Source organism: Ictidomys tridecemlineatus, chromosome 5 (assembly GCF_052094955.1).
Source record: "Ictidomys tridecemlineatus isolate mIctTri1 chromosome 5, mIctTri1.hap1, whole genome shotgun sequence".
NCBI classification, from domain to species: Eukaryota; Metazoa; Chordata; class Mammalia; order Rodentia; family Sciuridae; genus Ictidomys; species Ictidomys tridecemlineatus.
The window spans coordinates 36,768,205-36,790,082 of record NC_135481.1 but is presented as its reverse complement, the minus strand read 5'-3'; the positions used below and the strand labels follow the sequence as shown (position 1 = coordinate 36,790,082).

Here is a 21,878-nt window from a genome sequence, read left to right as displayed (position 1 = left end):
AACTGGAAGCATCTCAATTTTCCTGTCATATCCAAACTTCACATACAGATCAGGGGCAATAAAGTTTGGGATAAAATAATCATCACAGAGCAGAGGCATATCTTCACTCTTCAAATTCATACCAAGTTAAGAAACTAAAACACTAAGAGAAATCTATATACATCTATATCATAAACTACCAGATGCAGGATACCTAAAGATCCAAAGAAATCTTGATGCTCAAGTATAGAAACAGTAGGTTTGAAATGTGATTCTGCCTAACACCAGAGAAGCTAAAAAGACTTCCTACAGACTCTGGGCAAAGATTACAGAGGAGAGTAACTAAAGATTATAGAGTCAGGCTTATAGTTAGAGCAGCAATAAATCACCTTTTAAAAGGCCCACAGTAAGATAAGAACAAACATACTGCAAAAATGACCAATATTTATGAATCATCAATGTTTCTACTGGACAGAAATACACCAATTTCAAAGGGCAAAAAACATATCAACAATTTCTTTTTTTTTTTTTAATATTTATTTATTTATTTTTAGTTTTCGGTGGACACAACATCTTTGTTTGTATGTGGTGCTGAGGATCGAACCTGGGCCACACGCATGCCAGGCGAGCGCGCTACCGCTTGAGCCACATCCCCAGCCCCACATATCAACAATTTCTAAAAATGTTTTCACTTGGCAAAATGAAGTTAATATAATCCAAAGGCAAAAACCCATACATATATTTTTTTTCATATATATTTACCTTGTAGATGGTAGATTTTGCTCTTCTAGTGCATGTATACCTTTACTGGGCTCTAGTGTTACAGGGATGTCTTTGCTGGGCTGTTCTTCCATAGGGATATCTTCACTGGACTGTTCTTCATGCTTAACTGCTTCAAGTTTTAGAAGAAGACAAGAAGAAGATAGGAAGGAAATATTTAATTTATCAAAGTACCAGAAGCAGTCCTAAATGCTTTCTTTTTTTTTTCCCAGTACTGAGGATCATGCCCAGGACTTAGCACACATTAAACAAGGACCCTATAACTGAGCTATATTACTGGTCCACCTAAATGACTTTTTTTTTTGGACAGGAGTACCAAGGATTGAACCTAGGAGCACTTAACTACTGGGCCACATCCCCAGCCCTCCCCCCCACTTTTTTTTTTTTTTTAATATAGCACCTGGCATTTCTTTTTAAGACAGGGTCTTGCTGAGTTACTTAGGGCCTCGCCAAGTTGCTGAGGCTGGCTTTGAACTCATGATCCTCCTGCCTCAACCTCTCAAGTTGCTGGGATTACAGATGTGTGCCAACTACCCAGCCACCTAAATGATTTTTAGAAGGCAAATACTTCAACTTCAGAAATAAATCCAGTTTAACAATATATACAAGCCAAGCAAGGTGGTATATGCCTATAATCCCAGCAACTCAGGAGGTCAAGGCAAGAGGATCACAAGTTTGAGGCTAACCTCAGCCACTTACCTGCCACTTAGCAAGACCCTGTCTTAAAAAGAATAGCCAGGCGCAGTGGTGCATGCCTGGAATCCCAGCTGCTCAGGAGGCAGAGGCAGGAGGATCACAAGATCAAAGCCAGCCTTAGCTACTTAGTGAGATCCTAAGCCAACTTAGGGAGACCTTGTCTCAAAACAAAAAGGGCTGGGAATGTAGCTCAGAGGTTAAGCACATCTGGGTTCAATCCCTGGTATCAAAAATAAATAACAAATTAATTAATTAAAATAAATACAAAGAACTAGGAATGTAACTCAGTGGTAGAGTATCCCTGACTCCAAGCCCCAGTATCAAATAAATAAATAAGCACACACACATACACACAAACACACACCATTCTAAAAAAAGAAAAGTAATCAATTACCTACTTAACAGGAAACTTCAATCTGCAAGCCATCAACTGACAAATATTTACCAGCCAACTCTGCAAACTCACTTATATTAGATTATATTAATTTTGGTAAAAAACTTATCAAAAAAAACAATGACTAGCTTTAGCAAGGGAGGAAAACACTTTAAAAAAAATCCAAAAATGAGAAAACATATTTCATACCAGTATCTGCATCTGTTTCAGAGAGCCTGGTATAACCAGAGTTGGTGGTTACTGAATGTAGATGCTCCTTATCCGCTTCATATGGAATAGTACGTTCTTCAACATCCTGGCTCTGGGAGAGTTCCAGAACCTCAAAGCCCAACTGTGATGAGGCAGGATCTAGGAACAAAATTCCAAGAAATCAGTTACAGTTCTACAACATTATCAATGTGCAGATGCTGGCCCTTAGCAAAAGAGGATCATGTTCAAAGGTGCCAAAAACATTCACTGGAGAAAAGATAGCTTATTCAATAAATGGTGCTGGGAAAATTGGAAATCCACATGTAATAAAATGAAATTTTGTTATCTCTCATCCGGCACAAAAATCAACTCAAAGTAGATCAAAGACTTAGGCACTAAACCAGAGACCCTGAATTTAACAGAAGAAAAGGTAAGCCCAAATTTTCACCATGTTGGCTTAGGAACTGCCTTCCTTAACAAGATTCCCAAAGCGCAAGAAATAAGATTATGTGAACAGAGAGCCTACAGAATAGGAGAAAATCCTTACTACATACAGCTCAGACAGAGCATTAATCTACAGGATATATAAAGAACTCAAAAAACTTAACACCAAAAGAATAAATAACCCAATCAATAAATGGGCTAAGGAACTCAAAAGACAATTCACAGAAGAAGAAATGCAATTAATCAACAAATTTAAGAAAAAATGCTCAACATCTCTAGCAATTAGAGAAATGCAAATCAAAAACACTCTAAGATTTCATCTCACTCCAGTCAGATGGCAATTATCAAGAATACAATCGGGGCTGGGGATGTGGCTCAAGCGGTAGCGCGCTCGCCTGGCATGCGTGCAGCCCCGGGTTCGATCCTCAGCACCACATACCAACAAAGATGTTGTGTCCGCCGAGAACTGAAAAATAAATGTTAAAAATTCTCTCTCTCTCTCTCTCTCTCTCTCTCTCCTCTCTCACTCTCTTTAAAAAAAAAAAAAGAATACAATCAATAAATGTTGGCAAGGATGTAGGGGAAAAGTTGCTGGTGGAAATGCAAATTGATGTAACTATTATGGAAAGCAATATGGAGATTCCTCAGAACACTTGGAATGGAACTATTGTTTGACCCAGCTATCTCACTTCTCAGTTTATACTCAAAGGACTTAAAATCAGCATATTACAGTGGTACACACATCAATGTTTACAGCAGCTCAATTCACAATAGCTAAACTATGGAACCAACTTAGGTGCCTTTCAACAGATGGATAAATAAAAAAATAAAATGTGTGGTGTGTGTGTGTGTGTGTGTGTGTGTGTGTGTGTGTGTGTGTGTATGATAGAATATTACTCAGCCTTAAAGAAGAATGAAATATGGCATTTGCCAGTAAATGGATAGAACTAGAGAATATACTGCTAAGTGAAATAAGCCAATCCCCAAAAAACAAAGACCAAATGTTTTTTCTGATATGTAAATGCTAATTCACAATTAGGTGGGAGGCTAGGAAAGAACAGAGTTACTTTACATTAGGTACAGGATAGTAAAGGGAGGGAAGCCAATAGGGGTAGGAAGGATAGTATAATGAATCAGACATTATTACCCTAGGTACATATATAACTGTACAACCAGTGGGATTCTACATCATGTATAACCAGAAGAATGAGAAATTATACTCCATTACATATAATGTATCAAAGTGCATTCTACTGTTATATATAACTAATTAAAAAAATAAAATAAAAGCCAGGCACAGGGGCATACACCTATAACCCAGCAGCTCGGGAGGCTGAGGCAGGAGGATGGCAAGTTCAAAGCCAGCCTCAGCAACTTAGTGAGGCACTTTGCAACTCAGTGAAACCCTGTATCTAATCAAAATATAAAAAAGGGCTGAGGATGTGGTTCAGTGGTTAAGCACCACTGGATTCAATCCTCAGTACCAAAAAAAAAAAAAAAAAAAGGAGGGTCATGTTAAGTCCTTCACAAAGCCCTGGCCCCCAAATTTTTCCCAAAAAATCAAGAATAAGATGCTAGGGCTGGGCACTGTGGCAAATGACTATAATCTCAGCAGCTCTGGAGGCTAAGGCAGGAGGATCAGGAGTTCAAAACCAGCTTCAGGAACAGTGAGACCCTGTCTCTAAATAAAATACCAAAAAGGGCTGGGGGGTCAGGATTGTGGCTCAGTGGTAGAGTACTTGCCTAGCATGCATGATGAACTGGGTTTGATCCCTAGCACCACATTAAAAAAAAATAAACAAACAAATAAAATAAAGGTATTGTGACCATCTACAACTAAAAAAAATATTTTTAAAAAAAGGGCTGGGGATGTGGCTCAATGGTTGAGTGATCCCGAGTTCAATCCCTGGCGCCCTCCACACCCAAAAAAAGATGCTGGGGATGTAGTTTAGTGGTAGAGTGCTTGCTTTACATGCATGATGCATGTCTGATCCTCAGCACCATGAAAAAAAATAACACCACCACCACCACCAAAAAATCAAGAGTAAATGCATTAAAAATGAAGGGGAAAAATATATGGCAGGAAAAAACTTGAGTACCACAAAATATTACAGCATCTAATATGGTAGACCATGTCTATATTCTAAAGGTGTACCATAAACTACACCCACACAAACAGCAATTAAGATGCTAAACATATACAAAAACAAATGAATACAAAGGGAGGAAGAAGGGGCTGGGGCTGTAGCTCAGTGGTTGAGCGCTTGCCTCACACGCATGAGGCACTGGGTTCAATCGTCAGCACCACATTAAAAAAATAAACAAATAAAGATACTATGTCCATCTACAACTAAAAAGATTATTAAAAAAAAAAAAAAAAGGAGGAAGAAGTTGGGCACGGTGGTGCACACCTGTAATCCCAGTTACTGGGGAGATTCAGACAGGAGGATCACCAAGTTGGAGGCCAGTCTCAGCAACTTAGTGAGACCCTGTAACAAAATAAAAAATAAAAAGGGCTGGGGATGGAGCTCAGTGATAAAGCACCACTGGCTTCAAACTCAAGCACTAGGGTAAAAAAAAAAAAGAGGCGGGGAGAAAGAGTCAATATGCAGAAAGGGGAGTATCCAAAGAGCTATAAACTCCAGAACACCAAGTTAGCGATCTAAATTGTGGAATAGTGAGCTCATAAAGCTCATAATTGTAAATTATGAGCAAATTTCTTAATGACTCTTAAGTTAATCATGACAAAAACAACCTGATAAAATAAACAAAATTGAGACACCTACACTATCACATTAAAGGAATATAAAACAATCTACTATCTTGAAAAAGGAAGGCATAAGCTACCTTCAGCAGCAAAGGAGTGTGTAGTATCTTCTGAAATATCTTCTTCTACCTCCTCTTTCTCCTTTTCTTCCAACTCTTCCTTCTCTTCTCCATCAGGAGTGGATTCCACCGACATTCCCAGAACACTACACAGAGGAAGGACAAAATCATGTGTTCCAAATAGGTTGGGCCACTGTTCAAAGCACCTGAATTTTACTATGACTCCCTACATATATCAAATACCTCTTCCCCAAATTTAAAAATGTAATATATCTCACCCCTCTGGTCCTCCTACCTAAGAAAGTACCCAAAAAGTCAACAATTTTTAAGATACTGCACTGAATCAAGTTACACAAAAATAAAGCAGAATTAAGGTAAAAAAACTTTATTTATAAGCAGTGATTTTTTAAAAATCTCGTATTCAGAAGAATTACTGATAAGCAATAAGAAAAGATGTATATGAAGATAAGCAGGAAGGCAGTCAAAAAAAAAAGCTATTAAATTGGACAAAGTTCACAAAAAATAGTATAAAAACCTTAGGATACATAGAACTGGAAAGTCCAAATAAAATGCAAGTTAAAACATCTATGTAGGGGGCTGGGATTGTGGCTCAGTGGTAGAGCACTTGCCTGCCACGGGCGGGACCCAGGTTCGATCCTCAGCACCACATAAAAAATAAAGGCATTGTGTTGTGTCCACCTACACCTAAAAAATATAATATTAAAAAAAAAATCTATGTAGGGGGCTGGAGTTTTAGCTCAGTGGTAGAGCACTTGCCTTACACGTGTGTGAGGCACTGGATTTGATTCTCAACACCCATAAAAATAAATAAGTAGGGGCTGGGGATGTGGCTCAAGCGGTAGCGCGCTCGCCTGGCATGCGTGCGGCCCGGGTTCGATCCTCAGCACCACATACCAACAAAGATGTTGTGTCTGCCGAGAACTAAAAAATAAATATCAAAAAAAAATTCTCTCTCTCTCTCTCCTCTCTCACTCTCTCTTTAAATAAATAAATAAATAAATAAATAAATAAAGGTTCATAGACAACAAAATATAAAAGAAAACTATGTATTTAAAAGAAGTTAACAACAATCAGGGGCTGGGGATGTGGCTCAAGCGGTAGCGCGCTCGCCTAGCATGCGTGTGGCCCGGGTTCGATCCTCAGCAGCACCACATACCAACAAAGATGTTGTGTCCGCCGAGAACTAAGAAAAAATAAATAAATGTTAAAATTCTCTCTCTCTCTCTCTCTGTCTCCCTCTCTCTCACTCACTCTTTAAAAAAAAAAAAAAAAAAAAAAAAAAAAAAAAAAATAAAATAAAAATAAAAAAAGAAGTTAACAACAATCAAAAAACATGATAGAACTAAAACATTAAATTAGGAAAATACCTGCAACAAATATAACAATATTAAATTACATAAAACATAAAGAATTTTTGTGTTTTTTCCTGATTAGACTTTTTAGATTTTCATCAAAATCTTTTAGCTGTATTACTTCTTTTCTATTTCATGTTTCTGCTCTTACTCTTATTTTTCCTCCCTACTATCTAATTTGAAAGTAATCTCATTGTTAATCTAACTTCTTTCTGACACAAGTACTTTAAATTGTAAGTGTTTATCTGAGTACTGTTTCATCCCAGAAATTCTGATATTTTAAGCTTTTGTTATCACTTAATTCAAAACACTTTTTTAGGCCGGGCGCAATGGGCATGCCTATAATCCCAGCGGCTTGGGAGGCTGATGTAGAAGGATCATGAGTTCAAAGATCAACAACTTAGTGAGGCACTTAGCAACTCAGTGAGACCCTGTCTCTAAACAAAATATAAAAAATGGCTCAGTGGGTGAGCACCCCTCAGTTCAGTCATCAGTACCAAAAAAGCCCACTTTTTATTTACTTTTCTTGTGCTTTCTTCTTTGACCTGTGAGATATTTATAAATATGCTGTTTAATTTTGAAGTAGCTGAGACATGGGGATGGGGTCCTACATATCTTAAGGTGATTGATTTCTAATGTAATAAATCATGCAGGAAACACAGTCTGCATGATTTCAAATTTAAAAAAATAAGTGATAGTAACCTATAATTTTCTTTATTATAACTGTCAGGTTAGTATAAATGTTAGGTTGTTCTCAAAATTAATTGGTAGAATCTGCCCATTTTTTCTATTTTATGGAAGAGTTTTTGTAGATGAGTTTTGTTCTTTCCTTTTGTGAAGACTGAGTTATTTTTTCCTTTGTTGAAGCCATTTGGGCCTGGTTTCTTCTTTAATTATAATTCAATTACTGTAATAAATTTCATTTTTTAAATTTAAAAAAAAAGAATTCATACAAAGATTCCCAATAAATGACAGCAGTCAACTCATTGAAAATAAATAAATAAATAACAAGTACCTTTACACACATAAAAGAATCAAAGAAACCAATCTTACCAAACAAATCAGAAAAAAACATTTTAAATACCATTCTACTACTCAGTGCCACTCAAACTAAGGTAAGATACACATCATCATATTTTTATATAAAAACAGAGTATAGCTGGGCACGGTGGCACACACCTGTAATTCCAGTGGCTTGGAAGGCTGAAGTAGGAGGATAACAAGTTCAAAGTCAGCCTCACCAACTTAGGCCCTAAGCAACTTAGTGAGACCCTGTCTCAAAGTAAAAAATAAAAAGGGTAGGGATGCAGTTCAGTAATTAAGAGTGTTCCATGGGTTCAATCCCCAGTATTGCAAAAATAATTTTTTTCAAAATTTAAGAACAGCCAGGTGCAGTGATAAAGTCTGTAATCCCAGTGATTTGGGAGCTTAGGCAGGAGGATCGACAATTCAAAGCAACTTAGCAAGACCCCAAGCAACTCAGCAAAACCCTATCTCTAAATAAAATATTAAAAGAACTGGCAATGTGGCTCAGTGGTTAAGTGTCCCTGGGTTCAATCCCCAGTACCAAAAAATAAAAAATAAAACATTTAAAAATAAAGGGATCCTTTCTGGAGAACAACTTGGAAATATGTTCATAGCAGTAATTTAATTTCAAACATTTCAATTTTAAGAAATAATCTGAAATGTGGAAAGATCCTTATGTAAACTTACTTCTAAAAGTTTACTGTTATTAGGAAACAACCTGTTAAGTTTAGCATTAGCAAAAGGACTAAATAATTCCATAATCTATAAAATGAAATATTGGGCCAACATTAACAATGTTTGAAACAATCAAATGCAATGTGTGAAACAAGACTGGATACAGGGTCCAAAAAAATAAAAAATAAAATAAAGTTAAAACTTAATTGCTTATACTAAAATGGGTTGGCACAAATATATAGCCTAGCATTTATAACAATTAACTTGTTGAACTATAAATGGCTTTTTTGCAAAGGAAAAAAAATAGATACTGAAAAAGATTATTGTTCTTAGTTATTAGTCATTCATAACCTTGCTTAAGTATTTCTTAGTTCAACATATTTTCTTTCTCCTTACCATGTTTTTTTAAAAAACAGTCTATTTCTTGACTTTGAACTTAAAACTTTAATCATAACTTCTCATATATACATCATTCAGTGTATCTTAAATTGGTAGCTGAGGGTATTTGGCATCAATATTTGCAATAATACAAGGAAAAGGATAAACAATTCTTTGTTTACCAAGGGGTGGAGTGATGTGGATTTATCTGTTTTCTGTTCTGTGAGTCTAGACTGTCAAACCATTTTATCAACTAAACTTAAAAAATTTGAAATCATCTTATAACTTAAGACTCTGATCTCTGAAATCATAATATCTGTTTCCTTTCTGTACAGATATTGATAACATTACTCTCTGACTATAAAATGTTCTCAGTGGAAATTTAAGCTTGATTAATGTTATTTCAGCAGTTACTTAATTACTTCTGCCACTGTAAATGATACTAATGTCAGCAGAACTTCCAGATCTTTCAGACTGTAGATAAATTAGTTTGTCATAGTAAAACTTTGTCATTTCTATAAATTAATTTGTTATAGTAAAACTTTGTCATTTCTACAAGCCTTTTATGACAAACCAGGAATTAATTCTATAAATAAAAACTATTAATCCTGAGTAATACTGGTATAATTATTTGCTGCTGCTGTGCTAATTCTGAATATGAAAATTTAAAAATCTATGCCTACCAAAGGTATCTTTTGGAGTTTTTTGGGAGGAGAAAACTGGAAAATTAAATTTCAATTTTGCTGGAAGACTCTTACTTCTTCAGTTTTTTTTACTCTTCAGTCTTCAGTTTTTCTAGAAATTTCCTTATTCAAAGTTCAAAAGTTCACTGCAATATTCCTTTTGGACAAAAACTCTTCATTCCCAGTCTTACTGTATTGGAAATTTATACCGAGCTGCTGTTTAAAACTTACCATGGGGTTTTTCTATTTTATACTTAGCTTTATGGCTACTGAACTTCCTTTATTCTTTCAGGTGGGCTTCAAATTTGCTCTAATGTGAAATTAAATTTCACTAATGTGAAATTACCTGTAAGTATTCTGGAAAGTAAGCAAGTTATTTAAAATGCTATAACAGTCTTACAGGATTAAACAATATTTTAATTGATTGTTATCACTTGGGTGTTAACAATCCCCCATGTACAACCAATATGAAGGATTAAAGCCACATTTTTTCCACTGTACTAGGAAGATAAAACAAATGGTAAGCATTAATCAAAGTATTCTGTATTATCAGGGCATGCATATTCTAAAGAATTAAGTACTAATTCAACAACACTGGCTTCTTCACCTCTGTCAATTGTATGAAACCCTACTCATTTTCCCTAATACTGTAATGTTCATACTTGTACAATCTTCTCTGTCATGTCTTTAAGTATTACTTTTCATTAACCCAGTTCATAGAGCTTCTTATGACAAAACAAAATGTTTTAATTCTAAAAATAAACACAATATGGTAGAGGGTTGGGGCTATAGGCTCAGTGACAGAGCACTTGCCTAGCACACGTAAGGCACTAGATTCAATCATTAGTGCCACATAAAATAAATAAAGGCATGCTGTCCATCTACAATAACAAAAAGACTTTAAAAAAAAAAAAAAATATATATATATATATATATATATGGGCCAGGCATGGTGACATATGCCTGTAATCCCAGTGGCTCAGGAGGCTGAGATAGAAGGATCTCAAGTTCAAAGCCAGCCTCAGCAATTGTAAGGCGCTAAGCAACTCACTGAGACCCTGTCTCTAAATAAAATACAAAATAGGACTGGGGATGTGGCTCAGTAGTTGAGTGCCCCCAGTTCAATCCCTGGAACCAAACAAACAAACAACAACAACAACAAAAAAAAAAAAAAAAACAATATGGGAGACATCTTTGACACAATTGGGAAAATATGAATATGAACTATATTATTTGATAATATGCAGTTATTATTTTCTAAGGTATAATAATGACACTATGATCATATAAGATATTTATTCTTAGGGGACAAATGTTAAAGTATTCAAACCATTCAGTATTTCATAAAAGTACACACACACGAACATACACAGAACAGACGCATATTCTTTAATCTCTTCTGTAAGTTAAACTTTTGAAATAGGGCTGAGTTGTAGCTCAGTGGTAAAATGCTTGCCTAGCACATGTGAAACACTGGAGTCAATCCTCAGCCACCACATGAAAATTAAAAAATAAAATAAAATAAAGGCATGCTGTCCATCTACAACTATAAAAAATAAATAAATGAAGGTATTATGTCAATCTATAAAAAAAATTTTTTTAACTTTTAAAGTAAGAACTCAGGAAAAATGTTACATACAAACTTACTTTCCATGTGATGTCAACTATGTAAATTAAATGCACAAAAAAAGAACAAATATGCCAAAATGTTTATAGCAATTAGCCTCTGGGTGGCAGGATTAGAGATGACATTTTTTGCTTCCTTACAACTTTCTACATGTAGTAATTCATACAAAGAGCATTCAACCTAACTTTAATATAAAAGATGAGAAAACAGACTTGCAGAGTTGATCCAAGGAAGAGAAAAAGGACTAAGCAAACATGTTCACAAAAACAGCCAGGCATTGTAGAGCATGTTTGTGATCCCAAAACTAGGGAGGCTGAGGCAGGAGGATCACAAGTTCCAAGCCAGCCTTAGCAACTTAGTGAGGCCCTAAGCAACAGGGAGACCCAGTCTCAAAACTGGGGGAAAAAAAAGGTGGGGAACGGGGATGTGTCAGTGGTAAAGTACACTTTCAATCCATAGCACCAAAAATTAATTAATTAATTAATTAAAATAAAATAAAACATAACATTGCGCATATAACTGGGAGGACCAAATTCATGATCTTGCAAAATATGGGGAAAGTCCTGGAGCAAATGTGACAAAAGGTACCAGAGAAGCAATTAAAAAGACAGCACAAAATCACTTATCTAATTCTTCTCAGTCTCTTGGTTCTTCCTCATGTCCCTGACCTCTAAATGCTGTTGGGCTCAGTGAGTCCCTAGACCTCTTCTTTAACTATATTCGCCCCCTTATCCAGACTCTTGGTTTTGATATGCTTAAGACTCTGCAATGTGAGGGCTGGGATTGTGGCTCAGCAGTAGAGCGCTTGCCTAGCACATTCGAGGCCCTGGGTTCAATCCTCAACACCACATAAAAATAAGTAAATAAAAAAAAGGTTTTTTTGTTTGTTTTTAAAGACTCTGCAATGTGAAATTCCAGCCTAGATCTTTCCCCTGAGCTTCAGACTTGTACAGGCAGGTGGATGCTCAAAAGATAGCTCAATTTTAACCTGTCTAAAGCTGAATTATTCCTTCTGCATTCCTCCATCTCATTAATAGCCACACTATTCTTTTTTTTTTAAGAAAGAGTGAGAGAGAGAGAGAGAGAGAGAGAGAGAGAGAGAGAGAGAGAATTTTTTAGAGAGAGAATTTTTTTTTAAACATTTATTTTTCAGTTATTGGCAGACACAACATCTTTGTTTGTATGTGGTGCTGAGGATCGAACCCGGGCCGCACGCATGCCAGGTGAGCGGGCTACCACTTGAGCCACATCCCCAGCCCCGAGAGAGAATTTTTTAATATTTATTTTGTAGTTCTCGGCGGACACAACATCTCTGTTTGTATGTGGTGCTGAGGATCGAACCCAGGCCACAGGCATGCCAGGAGAGCGCGCTACCACTTGAGCCATATCCCCAGCCCACACACTATTCTTCTTGCTTGAACCAAAACCCTAGAATTATTGTTACCTCCTTCCTGTCTCTATACTCCAAATCTGATCCATCTTTAAAACCTATTTTCAAATCTCAGAATCTCACTATTCTTCATTCTCTTCTACCCTAAACCAGCCATTGTTATATTTTACCCAAGTTATTTCAGTAGTCTCCTAAAATAATTTCTGGAGTGTCTTTATGGCTCTGCCCTTGTCTCCCCTTTATTCTACCCAGTCGTTGTGACACATATCTGTAATTCTGGCAACTCAGAAGACTGAGGCAGAAGGACTGAAAATTCAAAGACAGCCACATCATCTTAGTGAGATCCTGAGCAACTTAGCAAGATCTTTTCTCAAAATTAAACATAAAATGGATTGGGAATATAAATCAGTGGTAGAGTACCCCTAGATTCAATCTCCACATCCTGCCCCAAAAATCTAAGATCATGCATTCCTCTGCTCAAAACACTTAAATGCCTTTCTATCTCACCAAAAATAAAAGCCAAATTGCTTAAGTTAACCCATAAAGCTTACATAAACTGGTCCTCCTTTTTTTTCTCTAACGCTTCTCCTATTTCTGTTAGTCTGCTCCACTCTTATCATATTAACCTCCTAGCAATTTCTCAAATACTCCAGTCATGTCCATACTTTGCAAGTGCCATTCTCTATGTATGGACAGTACTTAACTCAGGTAACAGCAGAAATCACTTATTCACTTTAGATTTTCAATCAAATGTCTCATCAGAGAAGCATTCCCTATTCACCTAGTATAAACTTGTAACTCCTAATCCTTCCTATTCCCTTACCTTTTACTTTTCTCTTCAGAACTTATCAATATCAAATGGTCTCTCTCCCCCCCTCTCTCTATATATATATATACACACATACACACATATATATTTATTTACTTACTTAATCTTCATATATTACTACATTCCATATATATATACACACACACATATATATATTTATTTATTTACTTACTTAATCTTCATATATTACTACATTCCATACAAGAACATAAGCCACATTAAGATCTAGGGTTTTGCCAGGCATGGTGGTGCACACCGGTGATCCCAGAAGCACAGGAGGCTAAGACAGGAGGATCACAAATTCAAAGCCAGCCTCAGCAAAAGTGAGGCACTAAATAACTCAGTGAGACTTTGTTTCTAAATAAATACAAAATAGGGCTGAGGACATGCTCAGTGGTCGAGTGCCCCTGAGTTCAATGCCTAGTACCATCCCACGAAAAAAGATCTAGGGTTTTAATTTCTTCTGATCCTTTTGTATCCCTAAAACCCAAGAACATTTGGCATGTAGGAAATACTCAATTAAAATATTAATAAAATAATTAAGTAAATAGAAGATGGTTAAAATAAATCGGAGTATAGACAAAAAATAGTACTGAGGTTAAACTTTTCTTCACTGTCTAAAAATAATGTAAAAAGAAAATAAAATTTAATTACTTAGAAATACAAAAGGAGCCAGAAGAACTAAAATAATTATTATCAAAAATTGGTAGAGGGGCTGTGGATGTGGCTCAAGCGGTAACACGCTCGCCTGGCATGCACGGGGCGCTGGCTTCGATCCTCAGCACCACATAAAAATAAAATAAAGATGCTGTGTCCACCGAAAACTGAAAAATAAAATAAATATTAAAAAAATCCTCTCTCTCTCTCTCTCTCTCTCTCTCTCTCTAAAAAAAAAAAATGGGAGGGAAAAAAATGGGGAGGGTTTCTGATGAGTTAAACTCCCATCTCTTATTAATTACTTTATACAGAAAAAAACATTTATAGTTTTACAACAGTATTAGATCTAGGAAGACAATCTCTCAGAGTAGTAAAAAATGAAGTGTTGCCTTTGTAAAAGAGAACCTAGGACAGGGAAGAACTGCTTTTCACTTTTAGGTTTTTGGGGGTTGGGGGAGGCACTAGGGATTGAACCTAGGGGTGCTTTGCCACTGATATAGCCCTTTTAACTTTTTTTATTTTTGAGAATGGATCTCACTAAGTTGCTGAGGCTGGCTTCAAACTTGCAATCCACTAGCCTCTGCTGGAGTAGCTAGGATTATAGGCATATGCCACTACATCCAGTTTATAAACTTAAAAAAATAAAATAAGTATTTATATTATCCTCTTCAAAAATATTTGGCAACTAGGAACAATGATGCATGCCTATAATCCCAGCTACTCAAGAGGCTGAGACAGGAAGATCACAAGTAAGCTAATCTCAGCAACTTAGCAAGACCCTGTTCTCCAAAAAAAATTGAATTAAAAGGGCTAGAAATGTAGCTCAGTGGTAACAGTTCCCATGTGCAACCCCCAGTATCACAAAATAAATAAATACACACATACATTTAACATATCTCATCAAAATTAAAAACTTGCTATGAAAAACCTTGTGAACAGGATTAAAAGATACAGAGTAGGAGAAAAAACTAGCAAATCACATATTCTACAGAGGACTAGTACCTAGAATACATAAAGAACTCTCAAAACACAACTGTGAAAAATAATCCAATTAGAAAATGGGCAAAAGATATGAACAGGCATCCCTGAAGAGATTGACAGACAGTAAATAAAAACCTGATAAAATATTCAATATCATTTGCCACAGGGAAACACAAATTAAAACCGCAATGAGATATTATTGTACACTTATCACAGGGGCCAAAATAAAAATTAGTGAAGAGGTTGGGGATATAGCCCAGTGGTAGAGGACATGCTTAGCATGGTTAAAGGTCTGCAGTCAATCACCAACACTCCTCCACCAAAAAAAAAAAAAAAAAAAAAAACCACCAAATGCTAACAAGGATAATGAGAAATTGGATCACTCATATATTGCTGGTGGGACTATAAAAAAATACAAAAACTCTTGAAAATAGTCTAGTTTTCTTAAATTAAAGACGCAATTACCATACAACAAAGCAATTGAAAACCTGGGCATTATCCCAAAGAAATGAAAAATTAAGTTCATATAAAACCTATACACAAATGTTTATAGTAATTTTATCACAATAATCAAAAGCTAAAAACAATCCAGATGTACTTCAATAAATAAAAGGTTAAACAAATAGTGGTATATCCATATCACTGCTTAGCAATAAGAAATAAACTACTGATATCGGCAAAACTTGGGTGGATCTCCCAGAAGTTATGCTGTTGGGGGGGAAAAAGCCAATCCCAAAAAGTTATGTATGTAGCTAACATTCTGAAATGATAAAATTTTATAAATGCAGAATGAATTAGTGGTTGCCAGGGGTTTAAGTGAAGACAGAGATAGGTTTGTCTATGAGGGCAACACTAGATATTCGTGTATTGGGAACCATTCACTATCTTGACTGTAGTGGTAGATACATTACTACACAGAAGATTAAACAGTGTAAAACTCAATATACACACCCGTACACAAATACAAATAAAACAAGAAATCTGAATAAATTCTGTAGATTTTATCAATGTTGATAAAATGGTTGTGATACTATATTATAGTTTTGTAAAATGTTAGCATTGGGGGAAACTGGGCAAGGTATATACAGGATCTCCCTGTATTGTTTCTTATAATAGCATATCAATCTAAAATTATCTTAATTTTAAAAATGTTTGATGGGCAAGCGTGGTAACATTTACCTGTGTTCCCAGCAACTTAGGGATCTGAGGTAGGAGGATGGTAAGTTCAAAGCCAGTCTGGGCAATTTGAGATGATCCTCTCTCAAAAAATATAAAGGGCTGGGCTGGGGTTGTGGCTCAGGGGTAGAGTGCTCACCCAGCATACATGAAACACTGGATTCGATCCTTAGCACAACATAAAATAAAAAATAAAGATGTTGTGTCTACCTGTAACTAAAAAATAAATATTTTTTAAAAAATTAAAGAATAAACGGCTGGGGATATAGCTCAGTGGTGGAGTGCCCATAGGTTCAATCCCTAGTACTACAAAAAAAACAAAAACAGAAACAGTTTAATGGGAAAATAAAAATATCTATATTTCTTCTGTATTATATTTTAGGACACTCCCTGTTTAGGTATGTCAGGCTATATCACTAGGACATTAGATAAGGTAAGATAATTTTTTTGGAATTTTATGACAGAGAAAGTTTCCCAAAGTAGACTTTCTTCCCAAAATATCTGCTTTAATAAATAAAGATAAATTCATCATTAATACATGATTTAAAGAACTTTCAATCTTTTGGAATCAACCTCAAACTCCTTCCAGCTTCATGGCCTCTGCAATTGTACTTCATGTCTGGAAAGCTCCTGCTCTCACACTTGCATGCTTTTCCTTAGCCCTTCAACTATTCCTAGCAAATTCATGTTTACTGTTTAGATTGCATTCCCCAAAAAAGGTGTTCCCTTATTCCCTATATTAGGTTTTTTTTCCTCTTTACAATGGTTACAATCGTAAATGAAGAGCTACTTAGATAATGACTTGTCTAAATCTGTCTCCCCTATTAAATTATAAGATCTCTGAAAACAAAACCCCTTTAAAGTAAATGCCACAGTGCCAGCACATTATTATTGAATATAGTAATACAATCTTTTTAATAGAGAAACAATAACACATTGATGCAGAAAAGAAATTGTGGTAGTATGGAACTTCTCAAACAATACTTCTTCCTTCACAATGTAGCATGTTTCCAGTCACCCTTTTCATGACTAAGGGTGCTTAGCCTTAAAAATAAGCCTAGAATATACTCCTAAAGAAATACTATAAACTTAAATGCCTAGAAAGCAAAGCAAGGTAATAAAGATGAGTAAAGCAGGTGAGTATAGAAATAAAAGCACAAGCACTATGATAAATGACAAAGAAACACCTATCTTCAGTGTCCAACTTCAATACTGACTTGTAGGACTATGGAAAACCATTGCACTCTCACGCTTCATCTAGGGGAGGTTAGCTACTAGTCACAGTTCCAACCAATTGTTGCCAATAAAGACCAGTAAAGCCAGAAACCAGAAATCCAGGTTTTACAACAAATTTCCCCCTTTTTAAATTTTACCAACTAATTCAAACATATTTTACCATGTGTGGGTCTAATAAAAACCATGAGCCCACAAGTTTGCAGACTTTTCTAAAGCATTCATTTCTACTCGCTATGGAAGAAATTTATGTGCAAATACAAAGTATAAAACATACCAGAAAAAAATGCACTTCTTTTTAAGATAAAACAAGTCTTGAGGCTGGGGTTGTGCCCAGCAAATGTGAGGCACTGGATTTGATCCTCAGCACCATATAAAAAATAAATAAATAAGTGAATGAAACAAATAAAAGTTATTAAAAAAAATTAAAACAAGTCTTCAATCATCTCAAGTCAATACTTTACTCTTTTTCTTTTTTTTTAAAGAGAGAGTGAGAGAGGAGAGAGAGAATTTTTTTAATATTTACTTTTTAGTTTTCGGCGGACATAACATCTTTATTGGTATGTGGTGCTGAGGATCGAACCCTGGCCGCACGCATGCCAGACGAGCGCGCTACCCTCTGAGCCACATTCCCAGCCCCAATACTTTACTCTTACTATGTCCTGTTTCTACCCTGACACTTCAAGATTCCTAGAGTTGTCTGGGCTCTTCTTCAACCTTAAGAGAATTGGGACAGAAGACTAAGAAGCACTGATCAGTTAAAAAGGAAAAAGCATTTGAATCAAAAGGAACAGATGCAAAGCCTAGCTCTGTCACCTGCTAGCAATGTATTCTAAAGAAAGTTATTTAACTTCTTCACCCATCAGTTTCTCCTAGTATATAATGGAAGAAATACAATGCCTTTAGTACAATTGTTTTGTGGATAGAATTTAAATGAAATTATAAGAGTGCTTAGCCATAAAAACAGCTAAGCCTAAAATGTATTCCTAAAGAGATATTATAAACTTAAATGCCTAGAAAGCAAAGCAAGATAATAAAGAGGAGTAACGCAGGTGAATATAGAAATAAAAGCACTTGCCTAACACACATGTGAGGCACTGGAAATTATCCTTAGCACTATATTAAAAAAAAATTAAAGAAAGTTATTTAAAAAAATTAGTCTTCTGCCCCAATTCTCTTAAGGTCAAAGAAGAGCACAGACAACTCTAGGAATCAAACATACAACATAGGGCCTAATGCAAAGGATGAACTAAAAAACTGGACACAGTAAATGAATACTGTTTATGGTACAATTTAAACATTTTTGGATCTAAAACTGGTGAGGTACTTTGGGTTGGTAAATAGAAAGCATGCCTAACAGGTTTTTGTTCTTGTTTTTGTTTGTACCAGGGACTGAACATAGGGGCACTTAACTACTGAGCCACATCCCTAGCCTTTTTATATTTGATTTAGAAACAGGGTCTCATTGAGTTACTGAGGCTGGCTTTGAACTTACGATCCTCCTGCCTCAGTCTCCCAAGATGCTGGGATTATAGGCAGGCACCACCATGCCCAGCACCTAATAGTTTTGATAACATGCCTAAATATTTTCTTCTAAGAAGTTATATCTTTATTAAGAGAAATGCTTATTCTGTTTCACAGGCATAAGATAGAATACTTACAATTTGAATATTCAGCTATAAAAAATTTACCTTTGCAAAAGAGAGATTCCCAACATCAATACTATCTATACCAGCCTCAAAACCCATTCCCTAATTCACAAAAAGATTGATTGATTGATCCTTGGGATGAGGCAACAGGTGCTCATAAGAGTTGATATCCCTTGATAAATTTAAATAAACTCCTTCAAACATTATAATATACCTGCTTGTCCTGTTTGGCTGAGGTAACTGTTCAATGACTTGACTGATGGAACCACATGTATCCAAATGAGAAGAATCCACAGGGACTGAAAAATAATAATAATAATAATAATAATAGGATATTAGCACAAAAGGAATTTACAACAAACTTTCATACAAATTCAGAAATTCAGACAATACCAATCTAGTCAGCCACATCTGAACATCATGAATTTTTGAATGCTAACTATGCACCAGATACTGCACTAGACTTCCTTACATACATTCATCACAACCATATAATGTTTAATCCTCTCTGCTCCAACAACACCTTTAAAAAAAAATGCAAAAGGGACTGATAGCTTTAAGCACCTCACCTGCAGCCTTGTCTTTCAAATGTTCACTGAACCCACTATTACTGTTTTCTTGTTCTTCTCCAGCAGCTTGTTCAGGATTGGACACAACATCCTAGGAAATATACATATATAATTTCCCCAATATATCCTAAACAGTCCAAAATGATTTCATTTTCCCAACCAACTTTATCCAAAAGATAGTGATCTTCTAAATACTTATGTATGCTGGTTGGGCTGAATTGGGGGGAAAACTGCTCCATCATTTTCAAACAAGATATCACTCACCAACACAGGGTTCTCTTTGTGCGTCTGTAGATTCGGAAGGTGTCGAGACAGCACACTGAAGTGAGAACCAGAATCATCTTCTAGAACCTGGCTTTCAGGCTGAGAATCTTCAATTATCAGGCAAGGGGTATCTTGCTGAGAAAAATCTGAATCTAACTGACTTCCAGTAGGGTCCATCTGCTCCCCTGGAATGGAATAACAAAAGATCGGTTCTCTGTAACCTACAAGCGCCTTCCTCACGGAATCTAAGCCTAAATAATGGGGCGGAAGTACCAGGGCTGGGAAGGGGACCAGTCCAGGGCTCCTTCGATTAGAACACGATATTTGCAATCGCTGCAAGCACTTTCCTACTATACCTCTTAAGCTCCCGTTTCCTCGCTATTTACAATAAGCCTACCTATCCTTCCCTCCCTCTTCTTTTTCATCACCTACCCACAGAAACCCTTTCCCCTCCTTCCTAACCTCTACTCTCCCCGCCCCTTTTTCCATCCCCCCACAACTCTCCCTACGTCCTTCGGCCGCCTCTAATGCCCCCAAAATGCTGCTCTGTAACCTCTGTTCGCTGGAACCCCCATAGCCCTTCACGCTTCCTCCAGACCACTCAGCCTTCCTAGCTCCTGCTTCCCCACCCCCTCCTTAGGGTCCTCCAACCCCTTCCCCGTCACCGCCGCCATGCTTGCCACCCCGCCCCCTCCGGTCAGCCATCCCTTCAGACCCGAAACCCAAGCTTTCAGAGCCAAGTGAGCCCCCATTTTTCTCCAAGCAGTACCAGGCATCCCGGCGGGAGGTCCCTCGCGCTCGAGCTAGAGGTCTCTGCACGTTCCCCAGGTCCCTCCAGCTCTATCCCCAGGTCGCCACTGTCGCCACCGCCGCCACCGGCCGCGAACTCCCCCTTTTCCCGTCGCGTCACGCAGAATCGGATCGCCCATTCGCTGTTTTTGCTCGCCACTCAAGAAAGCCTGTGAATGATAGGTGGCTGAGGCGGAATGCCCCGCCCCAACGTAAGAAAAAGGAACACGGCGGCGCGTTTCCATGGCAGCTTGGACGTTGCAGGCCCTCCCCTTAGTACAGCCAGAGAATGACAGTATCCTTGAACCGAAGGGACCTTGAGAGGGCATGAAATCTATTCCCCGGTCTCCTAGACTATTGTATTTTCCACTACTCAGACCCTTGAGAATCTCCACCTGCTTTCTATCGTTCATGTACCTTAAAGCCCCTTCCCTCGATTCCATGGAAAAAAAAGAGTTTCCCGGCTTTCTAATAATAAAAGGGCAAAGAGGAGGATTGAGGGTAGCTAGTACCTCAGAGCTGATGAGAAGGAAGGATCTTTGGGATTTACCAAAGTCAATCAAGATCCCTTTGAGGGCCTCTCCCTGTATTCAAGGGGCCTGAAGTTCCTCACCTTACACCTCTGCCAGTTTTAGGTTTTGGGGGGGTTTGTTTGTTTTCTTACATTGTCTGAGGGGCTCAGTAAGCCATATTTCTTCCCATTGCCCTTTCCAGCCTGGAAGGTATTTAAGGTTTCATTTGTTTATCTTCGCACTTTTATTTTATGGAATCACAGCCTACAGAGACTACAGCCCCAGACATGTTTTGCACCTCCCATTGAGAGAATTGGGCATTGTGATTCTCAGATCGGTGGTAAAGAGAACAGCTGTCATTCTATCGAACTCTATAACCTCAAAGATCCTCCAAGCCCTGAGATTCAATTATCCTAATTATGATGCCAGGGTCCTATAGAGGGTGTGGCAGCTGTTACAATTATTAATGAACTAGACACCATAAGGCTTATGTATTTGGTTTTTGTTGTTGTTTCTATTTAAATGGCGGTGGATCTAGCATAGAATTTTAGCCAGAACAGCTGTCAATAGAGAAAGTACCTAGCACAATGCCAACTGTATACATAGTAGGTAGTGAATAGGAGGTAGTTTTCTATCTGTACCCCAGGCTCAGAATTATTTAGGCACAGCCCAAATATGATTCTCCGTTTCTATAAATGTCCAATTTGGCACTTGAAATAAGCTAAGCTAAAGTGGAGCTTCCTACCAATCTTCTTCCTG

The 21,878-nt window shown here is 37.0% G+C and overlaps 1 protein-coding gene across 10 annotated transcripts in view; it reads right to left on the bottom strand.

Annotated features, from left to right (window-relative positions):
* Positions 1-21,878, bottom strand: part of Tp53bp1 (tumor protein p53 binding protein 1) — a 96,224-nt gene that overhangs the window by 58,193 nt on the left and 16,153 nt on the right. For 9 of the 10 annotated variants that reach the window (XR_013438814.1, XM_013358133.4, XM_078049701.1 and 6 more), the window contains 7 exons: positions 20,588-20,777; positions 19,819-20,003; positions 19,555-19,645; positions 19,200-19,284; positions 5,330-5,454; positions 2,039-2,197; positions 742-871 (listed from right to left, as the gene is read on the bottom strand). Coding sequence is in view for 9 of the 10 variants with exons in the window: in XM_013358133.4 (XP_013213587.1) it covers positions 742-871; positions 2,039-2,197; positions 5,330-5,454; positions 19,200-19,284; positions 19,555-19,645; positions 19,819-20,003; positions 20,588-20,594 (782 nt within the window). In the remaining variant the exon portion in view is untranslated. Of the gene's footprint in view, positions 1-741; positions 872-2,038; positions 2,198-5,329; positions 5,455-19,199; positions 19,285-19,554; positions 19,646-19,818; positions 20,004-20,587; positions 20,778-21,878 lie in introns of those variants that run through there. The other variant, XM_021726219.3, reaches the window with a different exon arrangement.